The 12,886-nt window shown below is 49.2% G+C and overlaps 1 protein-coding gene across 1 annotated transcript in view; it reads right to left on the bottom strand.

Moving 5' to 3' along the window:
• Positions 1 to 12,886, bottom strand: part of GALNT2 (polypeptide N-acetylgalactosaminyltransferase 2) — a 182,113-nt gene that overhangs the window by 62,767 nt on the left and 106,460 nt on the right. Inside the window, exon 3 of the mRNA XM_018042312.1 lies at positions 3,057 to 3,210. Within this exon, the coding sequence (XP_017897801.1) occupies positions 3,057 to 3,210 (154 nt within the window). The remainder of the gene's footprint in view (positions 1 to 3,056; positions 3,211 to 12,886) is intronic.

Consider the following 12,886-nt stretch of genomic DNA (forward strand, 5'->3'; position numbering starts at 1 on the left):
TGAGGTCGCAAAGAGTCAGACATGACTGAGTGAACTGAATTAAACTGAATAGCCCACTACCTTAATGAGCACATTCAGAGCAACATATAGATAGGTGAGACCCGTGGTTTGTAGGTGGTGATGAAGATCATGGAGAAGGATCAACCAGAGAAGTGCGTGGGGATGCTGCAGGGAGAGGCTGGGACCTCACTCCCAGGGCAGGAGCTCAAAGGAGGCGGGTCTGGAACAAAATCTTAGGGGAGGAGGAGCCAGCCTTTGGGAATATTTCCTTTAACCCTCACAGTAGCCAGATCATAATGTCATAATGTCACAGTATTTCATAAGTGACAAAAGACACAGGATTAGGAATTGGAGAAACAGGCTTTCAAACAAGGCCTCTATGACTCCCAAGCCTTTGTTCTTAACCTCTACCTGCACTCCTTTCAGATTTATCATAAGTAAAGACTGAATCCCACAGGCAACCATTTCCATCAGTCTACACAAAGGGAGATGCCGCAGAGCCAAATATATGGTATTTATACAGGAACGTCAAATGCTTTAACAGCCCTCTATTAGATATGGGTTAGGGGTGGGATTCAAATCAGTAACTTAATCTCCTTAGCCTGATATTCAATAATACTGGCTGTTCTAAAGCGGAGTCTTTGCAGACAGGACGTTGGCTCAATTCCAGGCATCAAATTGACTTTGGGGAGATTTTAATTTAGTCCAAATCCAAGAAACGTGGCAGGCATCCCAGCTGCTCCTTTCGCACATGCAGATGAACAGTAGCTGGAGCTAAAATTAAGGCACCTAAAACATAGCCCACTGCAGGATGAATATTCAAACATCTGTTTGGACGAACTCATATTTCAAAAACTGAAAAATATATATATAGTTTTGTGAATATTTAAGGGACTTGGGCTGGAGACAGAACTCCAGTCTACGCACTGTTGAGCATCAGAAAGAACACCATTTTCTCTTAGCTGTGAGGAAAGGTCACATAGGAAAACAGCTCTTAAACCAAAAAGTAAAAGAAAACTCATACCATCTCACGGAGATGTCATTCTAAGTGGTGGATTCCAGTCACCAGGAACAATTTTTGAGCTAGATTCTGCTAGAACTTGAACCTCTCTCCCGAGTTTAGGCCAAATCCCAGACTGTCTCCTAAGTAAAAGCCATGCTAAGTCCTTCTGGCCTCAGCCACTGCTCCCAGCACAGGGCACGTTATAAACATTGCTCTCTCCACAGTGAGGACAACCTTCATATCCCGAGCCACGAGCTATGGGAGTGACTGGCACAGGACGGATCCAGAGGGCTCGGTGAGCCGAGGGGTGAGAGTGGTGGGGACGCAGGCCCCGCGACCCCCCCTAGACATGCAGGCGGCACCACGTGTGGCTGTGCACCAGCTTCGGGGCCTTGCAACCCGAGCCCACGGGTCCCTGAATCCTAGCTCAGGAACTTATATTCTAGACAGGGTGCTTACCAGTTACCCATGCTGACTCCAACCAGCAGCCCATCACAGGGGTTAAGTAAAGCTGCCTTAAACATAAATTAATAGGTTATAACAAATACTAAGCAAAGACAATCTTCTAGGCCAAATTTAGAAAAATGATGAGATTCTTAGTATCATGTACAATGTATATGTTTATATACTGATCATATGTTTCATATATTATCTCTCTTACACACACAAACACACACACAACTTCCTGAGTCTGAAAGAACTGTAACTGTACACAATTGTGAGCTGCTCTGGGTATACAGAGTGGACTACAACCCCACCCCTGCAAAAAAGACCTGCTTGTAAGAGCAGGCAGAGTGCATCTGTATGACTAACTGGTGCACACACAGTTACAAAACTCCCCTGAAATCAGGAAAGAAGAGGAAAAGTGTTAACGTGTTCACGTGGAGCCTGGTGGCTCTTGTTTCTCTCCAGCTCACTGGCCCTTCAGTACCCAGAACTGGCAGCCAGAGGCACGGAACCCCAGGTGGCACTCTGCAGGCCCAGAGCTACCTGTCAGAGCCAGTCACTGGCCTCCTGCCTGGATGCCTGCAGTTCAAGACTCTCCTAGACGTTCACTGCCTCAAATGCACTGGTCCGGAGCAGACTGTCCAAGGGCACACTGCCTCACACCTCCTCCTGCCCCCTACCTCCTGTCCTCTCCACCAGGCAGAGCAGGAGACGTTTTTCTGCTGGAACCCGAGGATCCAAGCACGGCGTCTGCATCACAGTGGATATGGCAGCCACGTATCTTTACACGATGGATGGACAACTCTAAAAGAAGCCTGGTGAGCAGGAAGGCCTGGCAGCATCCAGGGAACAACTCCCCTCCAAAAGCAGCTCCTTATTTTACAATAAAACCAGATTAACCATCTAAGGCCCCTAGTGTGAATAGCGTTCCAACGAGAGACGGTTGCCAGCAAGGCTCAAAGGCACAGAGTAGCCATGAGGGTCATGTTATCACCTCTGTAGTCAGTGTGACAAAACGCACGTTCGGGGATCTGGAGGCCTCCCATGCTGTGCCTCAGAAGCCCTCGGTCCCTGAGAACCAAGGGACAGATGCAGACCACAGCCTGTGCCTCAAGCACTCGGAGTGGGGAGACAGCCCCAGGACCCTGCTCCAAGTTTATTCTCAATTTAACTTCAACCCTGAGGCGCTGTTTCGCTCTCTTTACTGGTCTCTAGAGCATTCCCAACTTTGAGCTTCCCAGTAAGCAAGACTCTTTTTTCCCAGTCAGGTTGTGAACAACAGAAAATTGCTTTGTGAATGGATTTTAAACATGAGTGACCAGTGCACACGAGGGCAGTCACACTGGTGGCTCCCATGCCCTGACCAGCGGCCTGAACACGCCAGGGGGTCAGGAGGACTGGAATGTGACCTCAGGCAGCACTTTCACTCCCTGCAGGTGAGGTTCACTGAAACATGCCTCAAACTTTTCCTAGTTTTCCGGCCCTGTGAAGACACGGCACACACTGTTTTGAAGAGTTAAAAGAAGAAACAAGCATCCCATTGGAAGTTACTCACTGTCAGAGAGGAAGTGGTCAAGGCGGCGCCCGGCCGTGGACTGACACTTACTGGTCATGCCTAGTGTCGGGAACTGCTCTGTCCATCCGCAGCTTATCGCTCTCGACTTGGTTGAACTTGTTGCGTGCATAGGGGTCCTGCCCGGAGCGGACCATTGTCCCGCCAACGTAAGCCTCCTGGTTAAAGTCCCGCCATCGCACTTTCCCTGCAAGGAGCAGAGCAGAGAGTGTGGGATGTGGGCATGAGTGACCAGAGAGCTTGGCACAGGGGCCGCGCATCAGCGTGACTTCAAGGAGTGGTGCCAGGGCTGCAGCTGACGGCAATCTGAACCAACGGGCTACCCGAGAGTGGCCCGAACAAGCAGCAGTAACTGAACTGTTACAGTTTGCAATGTGAAAGGTAAAACCCAGATTTCAAGCATTTGTCCAGTGAACAGTTTCTATGCCCAAATATCCAGGAGAAAGGCACCACTTACACTTCATACAAAAAGAAATACTATGCTTGTCCCACCTTCCCAGGGATTACGGTAACACCAAAAGCACCTCAGACATGGTGACAAAGTTTTTGAACAAGTGAAAGTAAGGTATCTCATCATGTGACATCAGGTGTCCTCCAAACACCATCAAAAGAATGCTGTGTCCCTTTCTCTATTGCAGAGTTGAGGAAACTGAGATGCAGTTATATGTGATTTGTTCCAGGTTGTAGAGTAAATTTTCTATATAAAAGCTCATCCACTTCCTGTTACAATTGTCCTGCAAGGTCAAAAGCCCCATCTCATCTCAGCTGGTTGCCATGGAAATGATGCTGGGGGGTCATAGAGGTCTGGCTTCTCAAATAGGAAAGCAATTCCAAAACTCATGAGATCCCAGACCGTGAGCAATTCTCAGTCTCTGATAAACACTGGGTTCCAGGAGCCAGCCCACCTGCCTGCATTCTCTTCAGCCTAAGATAAAATGTTTCCAGCACACGTTTTCCATGCTGGCAGCCCGAGAAGTACCTATGGATCCTCCACTCTCCACACTTCTGCCTTCACCTTGGGCTCCAGCGCTCCAGCCCCTCCTCCTCACCACATGAGCTCACCCCTCCCCAGCTACACGAATCAGAAGCCCTGCCAAAATCTACCCCAGCAGCACTGACCCAGAATGCAAATAGGCTGGTTCCCATTAAACTAACTTGTTTAATGGCCTGAAAACTCTTCACTTCACAAGGAACTTGGAAGTACAGTGCCCCATCCCAAGCCAGAGAAAGGACCATCACCCACGAGATGCTGTCTCCAATTCTGCTTCTTGCCTGGAGAACTAGGCTCAGCAGGAAGTGGCCTGGTTGGTGGGGGGTGGAAGGGGGTGTCCTGTGTATAGGGGTTGGGATCAAGGCCCCTGCTGAGTTCCTGGTCCTTCAACCCCCCTGTGCCATGAGACTCCTGAACCCTTTCTGCAATAAGGCAGCAGAGGGCTTTATGGATGACTCACGAGGATCAGCTCCGGGGCTGGGGGTGTCCCTGTCTCGGCCTCACGCCATCGCTGTGTACCAGATGTTGACTATGTGCTAGGGATCTCATTGGCTCCTGCAGGTACGTCAACAAAAACAGAGCTGATGCCTGCCTGTGAAAGCCATGCTCTGGGAGACTGGTGGCGGGGTGGTGGGTACAGACAAGAAGATAATGACCATGTTAGTAACTGAGCTAAGTACTAAGAGTGAGGACTGTAGTTCTATGGAGGCGTCTAACAGAGGAGCCTGGTCTAGAGGTGAAGAGGGGCCAGGGGACGCCCCCGGGGAAGGAGCACCTGAGCTGAGATCTGAGGGATCACAGAGCAGTGGAAGAGAAGCTGTCTCAAAATCCTACCATTCTTTAGCCTCCAAAGATGGGATGACCCACTCAGACGCTCTCCTCAGTGAGCCCTGCCCTCTGACACGACAGTCTTTACAGCACTCCTGGGGGCCCTGCCTGGCCTGGTGACAGCAAATTTCCCAAGGCACACAACATTTTACCGGACACAGGTGATATATGACCTTTCTTTCATAAAAGCTTAGCAATATATTAGAGTACTGCAGGGACTTTCAAACGTATTTGACTATGACACACAGCTCACATCATGGCCTGTAAACACATCATGTTACATCATGTTGTAAACACACAGAGGTGAAATGAAGGTTTCCTTCCTTGCTACCTGTGAACACATACCTTCTATTGTTTCATGTGGGTGTGACTCACAAAACTGGCTCCACATTCTTGCTATTGTTGTTCAGTTGCTAAGTCATGTCTGACTCTTCACAGCCCCACAGCATGCCAGGCTTCCCTGTCTTTCACTATCTTCCAGAATTTGCTCAGATTCACGTCCATTGAGTCGGGGATGCTATCTAATCATCTTATCCTCTGCCACCCACTTCTCCTTTTGCCTTCAATCTTTCCCAGCATCGGGGCCTTTCCCAATGAGTCAGTGGGTAAAGAATCCACTGCAATGCAGGAGACACAGGAGACGTGGGTTTGACCCCAGAGCTGGGAAGATCCCCTGGAGAAGAGAATGGCAACCCACTCCAGTATTCTTGCCTGGAGAATCCCACAGCAGAGGAGCCTGGTGGGCTACAGTCCATGGGGCCGCAAAGCAATTAAGCACACATGGCTCCACCCTCTAAGAATGTGGGTTACAGGACCAGCGATTTCTGCATTACAGAGTTGCCAGGGCTGGAGCAGGAAAAGGCAGTGAAAGCAGTGTTCTCAGAGGGAACACGCACCCGGGTGCAAGCTCAGGCAGTAAGGCAAGAAGCAGATGTGGAGTAACCTGGGACTGGGCGGCTAAGGCAGAGGCTGGAGAGAGTCAAAACTACAGACACCGTGTCTGAATATACTGACAGAAAAAAACTACACTTATAAATCACCTTGTATTTTTATCACATTTTAAAATTTTAGAAAGAGCTTTAGAATAAGAGTTTCAAAAAATTACATGAAAATTTAGTGAAATGGACCTGGCTAAGCAGAAGCAGTGGATGGAAAATACCCCACAGATACGAAACTTTTCATGAGAAAGCAGAAGACGCCAGCTTCATCACCGAGACAACAGGAAAACAGAACAGGCACTGAAACAGCAGGAGGGGGGAAAAGGACCCTCACCCTGAGAAGGGCTGTGGAAACTGCTTGCTTGTTACATGGGGTTCTAAAGATCTCGATGAGGAGATTTCTAGCAGACAGACCTTCAAAGCTAAAGGAGGAATGGTGTGACCCCGAGCATTGACACCTCTGGTTCCACACAAGGTGAGGCTTCCCGATGGTTCTGGCAGGCTTCCCCCACTCCCAGCCCTCTAGCAGCCCCCCAGCCCCCTTTTGTGGACACACGCAGCCACTCAAGTCCTCCCCACCCTTCAAGGCCAACCTCGTCTCCTGGGTCCCTGGTACACCATTTCTCCCAGGGTGAGGAACGGGATCCTGGGGGGCACGGACCAGCCCTCTACCTTGACCCCAGCCCAAGATGGCAGTGGGGAAGCGCCAAGCGAGACCTGAGTCACTCAGAAGGCCTGGCCCTGCAGGCAGTCTCCTGCTGACCCCCGGCCTGAGGACTGCTCTCACACACGCTGGACACTGGCTTGAGACCTCCTTCCACGGGCTTGCAGGCATTTTCTAAATGGCGCCCTCTCAAGCCATTTTTCCATCCCCTCCACAAGGAGTCACAGAAGCCAGGCTCCAGGGGCAGCACCTCTGCCTCTGCCAACATTAATTACCAGACCCCCCTCTGGTCAGCCTTGTTCCGAGGCCCTCCATGGTGACCTGCAAACTCTTACTGAACCACAGACCACCCCCCACTGGCCGCACAGAGCCCATGCTCACACACGAGAAACTGTGATACTAGAAGGCTGCTGCTGCTGCTGAGTCGCTTCAGTCGTGTCCAACTCTGTGCGACCCCATAGACGGCAGCCCACCAGGCTCCCCCGTCCCTGGGGTTCTCCAGGCAAGAACACTGGAGTGGGTTGCCATTTCCTTCTCCAATGCATGAAAGTGAAAAGTGAAAGTGAAGTCATTCAGTTGTGTCCGATGCTTAGCGACCCCATGGACTGCAGCCCACCAGGCTCCTCTGTCCATGGGATTTTCCAGGCAAGAGTGCTGGAGTGGGGTGCCACTGCCTTCTCCGATACTAGAAGGCAGGGCTGTTCTAATTTATTTACTCCAGGCTGCCGGCTGCCTAGCTGCCTCCCAGGGTGGCCACCTCCTCCAGGAAGCCTCTCTGGTATCCTCAGCTGCAGTTCCTCCCCAGGGCCTTCCTCACTCACAGCTCCATCCTGAAAAGGGTTTTCTTACACACCTACTGTTAGAGGCCCTCACAGTTTTTACCACTCCTTCATCTAATAACTAACTCAAAACTGTGCCAAGGCACAGCTCTAAGTCTGCCCACCTCTAACTGCTGTTTGCCCTGCTCTGCTGGCACGTTGCTGGCTCAGGGGTCCCCAGGAACCCTGTGCCCTGTCTCTATATGGTCTGGACTCGGAGACACACTCATTTAAAGCATTCAGTATCCTCCTAACAGCATCTTTGTACCTCTTTCCAGTCCAGACATCAAGGTCCCGATGGAGAAGGCAGGGATAAGCGGTCCTAAGGTGAGGACCTCCTGCCGCTCCTACCACTGGGCCACTCTGCCAGACACACCATCCACTGGCCGCCCTGTCCTTACCACACACTGGCCCCTGGCCCGGCAATTCCTTCTCTTCTTCCTTTCTCATCTCTTACTTACTAGAAAAACCTGCCATTGACATTCTTCCTGTCACACCTGCTGTCCCTCACAAGGCTTTGCAGTTGATACATCCTGGAATCCAGAGTTTCTTCTCTCTTCCCCTTATCCACCCATCAGGCCTTAAGTTATGTTGTCTTTCCAGAATCTGTTTCTTCCTAGTTGAGTTTTGGGATTTACCCCCCTATCCATCTTATCTGGACTGGAGAACAGCATCTTTGGAGCAGAGGCTAGCTGGGGATCATAACACGCGTGGTCCAGGGTGCCCGCGTGGGATGCAGAGGTCGGGGTGTCCCAGGTCTGTGCCCTGTGGGGTCTGGGCAAGGCTGGCTCACACACGGTCCCAAGTGCCTCTCAGGACATCACTGTCATGGGAATGCACATTCTAGGCTCCAAATAACCAACCCTCAAATTATCGTTTAGAAAAGACGCTTTTATATTGCGGAAATTGCTTGCCTTTGGATAATGGTGTTCGATTAACTTTAAAATATTACTAAACTTCCAAACACTGTCATTTTTTTTCTCAAAATTTTTATTTTTACTAAACCTCATATTTAAAGAAACAATGATGTAAATCTGAAAATGAGCGCTCAAAGGATTACCACCACAAAACATCTGGCAACATCAAAACATACACGGTCTTCAGATGAGGGCCCCCTCGGCTGTGCCAGTCCTGTGGTCGATGGGGACCCTCTGACACACTCCCCAAGGCAGCCTCATCTTCTGCGTCAGCAGATGCAGGAGGGGAGGTGACAGGCCCTGGCGGTGCAGCCCTGCCCGCCAGGGGGCAGGGGTGGCAGGAGACGTCTGGACTCTGCTCTGGCAACACAGCCACACAGCAAATCTTCACTCAATTCTCCCCGGGAAGGACAGCTTAAACAAACTGAAAGCCTGCCTGTGTGAAACAGCGAGCCTCTTCTGGGAAAGCAGCCAAGAAGGGAAATAGAATGAATTTTAAATCAAAGGACAAAGCTCTCCAATTTATTTTAACCTCTCAGTTGATCTCAGATTGAATGTAATTTTACTATGCTTAAGAGGAAAAAATTCCTCATATTCTTCCTCTAGAAGGTCATAATGTTGTGCCAAGAAAGAGAAGACCAGGGCAAGCCCAGAATTACAAACAAATGTGTCCATTTAAATGACAAAGACATGTAAATAATACTATTATTTGTCTTTATTATTTGTGTGACAGGCTTTTCCACCTATGAGACACTGTCTTCTGAATGAAATAAGGGATCCTACACAACTCATTTTTAAGGATGAAAAAATAGAAAATTCAAAGAGTGATTAAAAGCTAGTTAGAAGACAATATAAGAAAAAAAAAATCAGATGCTGTAGGGTAAATACTCTAAATTTATTTACAATTCTTTGTACTGCCAAAATAACTAAGACCCACTGTGAAACACTATGATTTGCATTACGAGGTCTATACCTGGCTTGAAATCAAGGAATCTTCATATACATTTTTCTTTATCAAACTGTAAACAGAAATTCCTCCTTCTCCCTCTATGAGTAATAGTGTCTAAACACAATAAATTTAGTTTGTTGCATATGGACTGTGAAGAAGGCTGAGCGACAAATTGATGCTTTTGAACTGTGGTGTTGGAGAAGACTCTTGAGACTCCCTTGGACTGCAAGGAGATCCAACCAGTCCATTCTAGAGGAGATCAGCCCTGGGATTTCTTTGGAAGGAATGATGCTAAAGCTGAAACTCCAGTACTTTGGCCACCTCATGGAAGAGTTGATTCATTGGAAAAGACCCTGATGCTGGGAGGGATTGGGGGCAGGAGGAGAAGGGGACGACAGAGGATGAGATGGCTGGATGGCATCACTGACTCGATGGACATGAGTCTGAGTGAACTTCGGGAGTTGGTGATGGACAGGGAGGCCTGGCGTGCTGGGATTCATGGGGTCGCAAAGAGTCAGACACGACTGAGCGACTGAAATGAACTGGTATGGTTTTTCTTCCTGAATATTAGTAAAAGTATCAAAGCGAACCTCCTACTCAGAATTGGGGCTGATACTTAAAAGACAGGAGGAGAGAAAGACGGGCTTGCCAGCCAGCACCCACAGGACAGCAGCTCCGCACAGACCCCACCCAGCACAGAAGAACCCTGCAGAGCACGTGCCGTGACTGCAGTTTGTTTGTGGTTTAGTTGCTCAGTCACGTCCAGCTCTTTGCAATGCCACGAACTGGAGACGGCCAGGCTCCTCTGTCCATGGGGATTTCCAGGCAAGACTATTGGAGCAGGTTGCCATTCTCTCCTCCAGGGGATCTTCTTAATCCAGGGACTGAACTCCGTCTCCTGCACCGCAGGCATACTCTTTACCCCTGAGCGACCAGGGACGTCACCACAGCTTCCACTGTGCTAACAGGGCAACTGAGATGTGGAAGTTAAACTATAAAATGGAACCACAACTCCCACTGTGGCTGACAACTCACTTGGAAGTGGGTGGAATTGTAACTAAGCACCAAAAAGCACCCCCGCAGTGCAGGCCCCATTCCTTCCTTCCAGAGGGCACCAGCCTCCCCGCCCCGTCCTGGCACACTGGAGTCTGACTGGAGGAGATGGGGCCTCTCCTGAAGGCTGACGTCATGTGTTGAAGTCAGAAGGTACCAGGGATGTGGATGTGAAGGGCTCTTCGTTAAACCCCCCAACATGCAGCCAGCCGGAGCTGCCAGCCTGCGCTTCCTTCTACAACAACACTGCTTCCCTACAACTTCCACTCTCTGGAGTCTCAAATAAAAAGAAAAAAAATTAGCCTCAGCCTCTTCTCTGTGGCACCTTTTCAAATATTTGGGCATCATGATCCCACTTTGCCCTTCTCACCCCTTTGTAAAAACATCCATTTGAGTGCTCTTCATCAGATGCTGCTTCCAGCCTCCTCCCCATCTGAGCCATCATCATCTGGATCTACGTGAATTTATGAGCATCTCTGAACACCCTGTGCCCAGAACAGAGTGAAATATTTGAGGGGTGGGCGACAGCACAGAAGACACTGGGCGCTGTTGGAACTGTTTGGGGCGTGACATTTCTACTAATACAGCTCAGAGTCATGTTGCTTTAAGAGTTCCACCCCTATTCTGGCTACTGACTTGACCTAAGTCCTTTGTTTTGCTTTCTTACTCATTGGAAGTGGAGGACAATAGAAGATTTGTTTTTAATGTTGGCTAGGGGGCAAGGTATAGGCACCCTCTAGAAAACAACTTGGTCATTAATATTAAAAAAAAACGCATGTGTTGCTACTGATCCTGCAATTTCACTTTAGGGAATTCATTTCAAGAAAATAATTAGGGACACACAGATTTATAAGACTTACATATAAAGATACTGGCTGGAAACCTTGTGTGTCTTATAATATAGGAAAAACTCAATAAGCTTATAGTAATGGATGCACATTGTCATTAAAAACGCAGGAGTTATTTAAGGACATGAGAAGGTATATATGACATATTACCTTAGTAAGAAATAGGCAAGAATAGTGTAGTGCCGTATCTGTAATAATCTGGATGTAAGCAGATAGTAGGGGCTGCCTGTCACCCGTCCTGAGCTATTTCAGGAGGAAGGTGGAGGAGGGGGCCCCTCTCGGAGACCTGGCGAGAACCTCACGGTGCTGTTGCTGGGAAAGAGGGTTATGTGTGGGTAGACTGCCCAGTTAATCCCCAAGATCTCGGGCAGTGTTATCCATCTAGTAGATGACTTGGAATGTGGTACAATGGGGATGTGTGGACAAAGGGGCCCAAACGCCCAGGAGATAGTGTTGGACTCAGAGAGCGAGGTGTCTGGGCTCAGGCCTCCGTGCTGGGCTTGGCGCACCTGAGAGGCTGCAGAGACAGCTGACTGCAGCCACGGGGGTGAGTGCGTCCAGGTGTCCGCCCAGCGCGAGACTGGGGAACACGCAGCGGGAGAGCCGCAGTCATTAAGAGGTGGTGGAGTTATATGCGAACACAATGCTTTTATTTTTGCTTCTCTGAATTTCTTAAATTTTCTCTGAATTTCTTAAAATTTCTAAAAGCAAACATCATTGTTGGTTAGTTGCTAAGTCATGTCCAACTAACTCCATGACCCCATGCTCCTGGCAGCCTGTCAGGCTCCTCTGTCCATGGAATCTTCCATACAAGAATATTGGAGTGGGGTGGCATTTCCATCTCCAGGGAATCTTCCTGACCCGGAGATCGAACTCGCATCTCCTGCATTACAGGCAGATTATTTACCATTGAGCCACTGAGGTTATTTGCTTTTAAAATGTTTCTCTAGGGATACTCAGAGCTACTTCCTTTCCTGATGAGGACACCGGGCAGACCCTGGGGCTTCAGGCCTGGGTCGCAGGAGGCACGTGGTGTTAGCTGCCCCCTGGCTGCTGCACATGCTACCAGAGGACTTGGCTCATGGCATCCAGGTGCAGAGGTGCAGTGGAGGAGTGTCCAACCTTAAGAAGGAGGGAGACGCTGACACACGCTATCTGCCACAGGGAAGCAAGGGAAACAAGCCTGTCACAGGAGAAAAAAATACCACGTGACTCCACATATGAGGTGCCTGGAAGAGAAGGGTGGGTGCCAGGGGCTGGAGAGGGGATGAGGAGTCAGTGTTTAATGGGGTCAGAGGCTCCGTTTGAGAAGATGAGAAAACTCTGGAGGTGGATGGAAGTGATCGTGGCAGACAAAGTGAATGTACTTACTTGCCACTGACCTCTGTACTTCAAAATAGTTAAAATGGTAAATTTTATGTTATATATATTTTAACATGATTTTTAAAAAAAAAAAAAGCACAATGCTGGAACCCATGAAATCCCTCAGGAGGGGGAGAGGCCGGGGAGCAGTCCTCCTGACCCTGAAACGTAGCATTGCAAAAGCTGTTTGAGATAATGTACACAGGACATTCCGGCCAATTCTATCCAGGGTCATCTAACCAGTCTGGAAATCCCAGCTCAAGTCGAGTCTATCCTATGTGCCAAAAACACACACAGTTGGTTCACCTCACTGCTCTTCCCTGGGAGGCGGAACTGCTAAACACTGTGCAGTGGCAACTCATACCCAGGATTTAAGACCTGCTACACACTTCGCCATTCCCATCTCATTCATCTTTACAGGAACGTGATTTCTGCTTTTTGACCTCAAGTGTCTCCGGTGATGAACCAGCAGCGGGTGAGAGGGGTGGGGTGAAG

Source organism: Capra hircus, chromosome 28 (genome assembly GCF_001704415.2).
Source record: "Capra hircus breed San Clemente chromosome 28, ASM170441v1, whole genome shotgun sequence".
NCBI lineage: Eukaryota > Metazoa > Chordata > Mammalia > Artiodactyla > Bovidae > Capra > Capra hircus.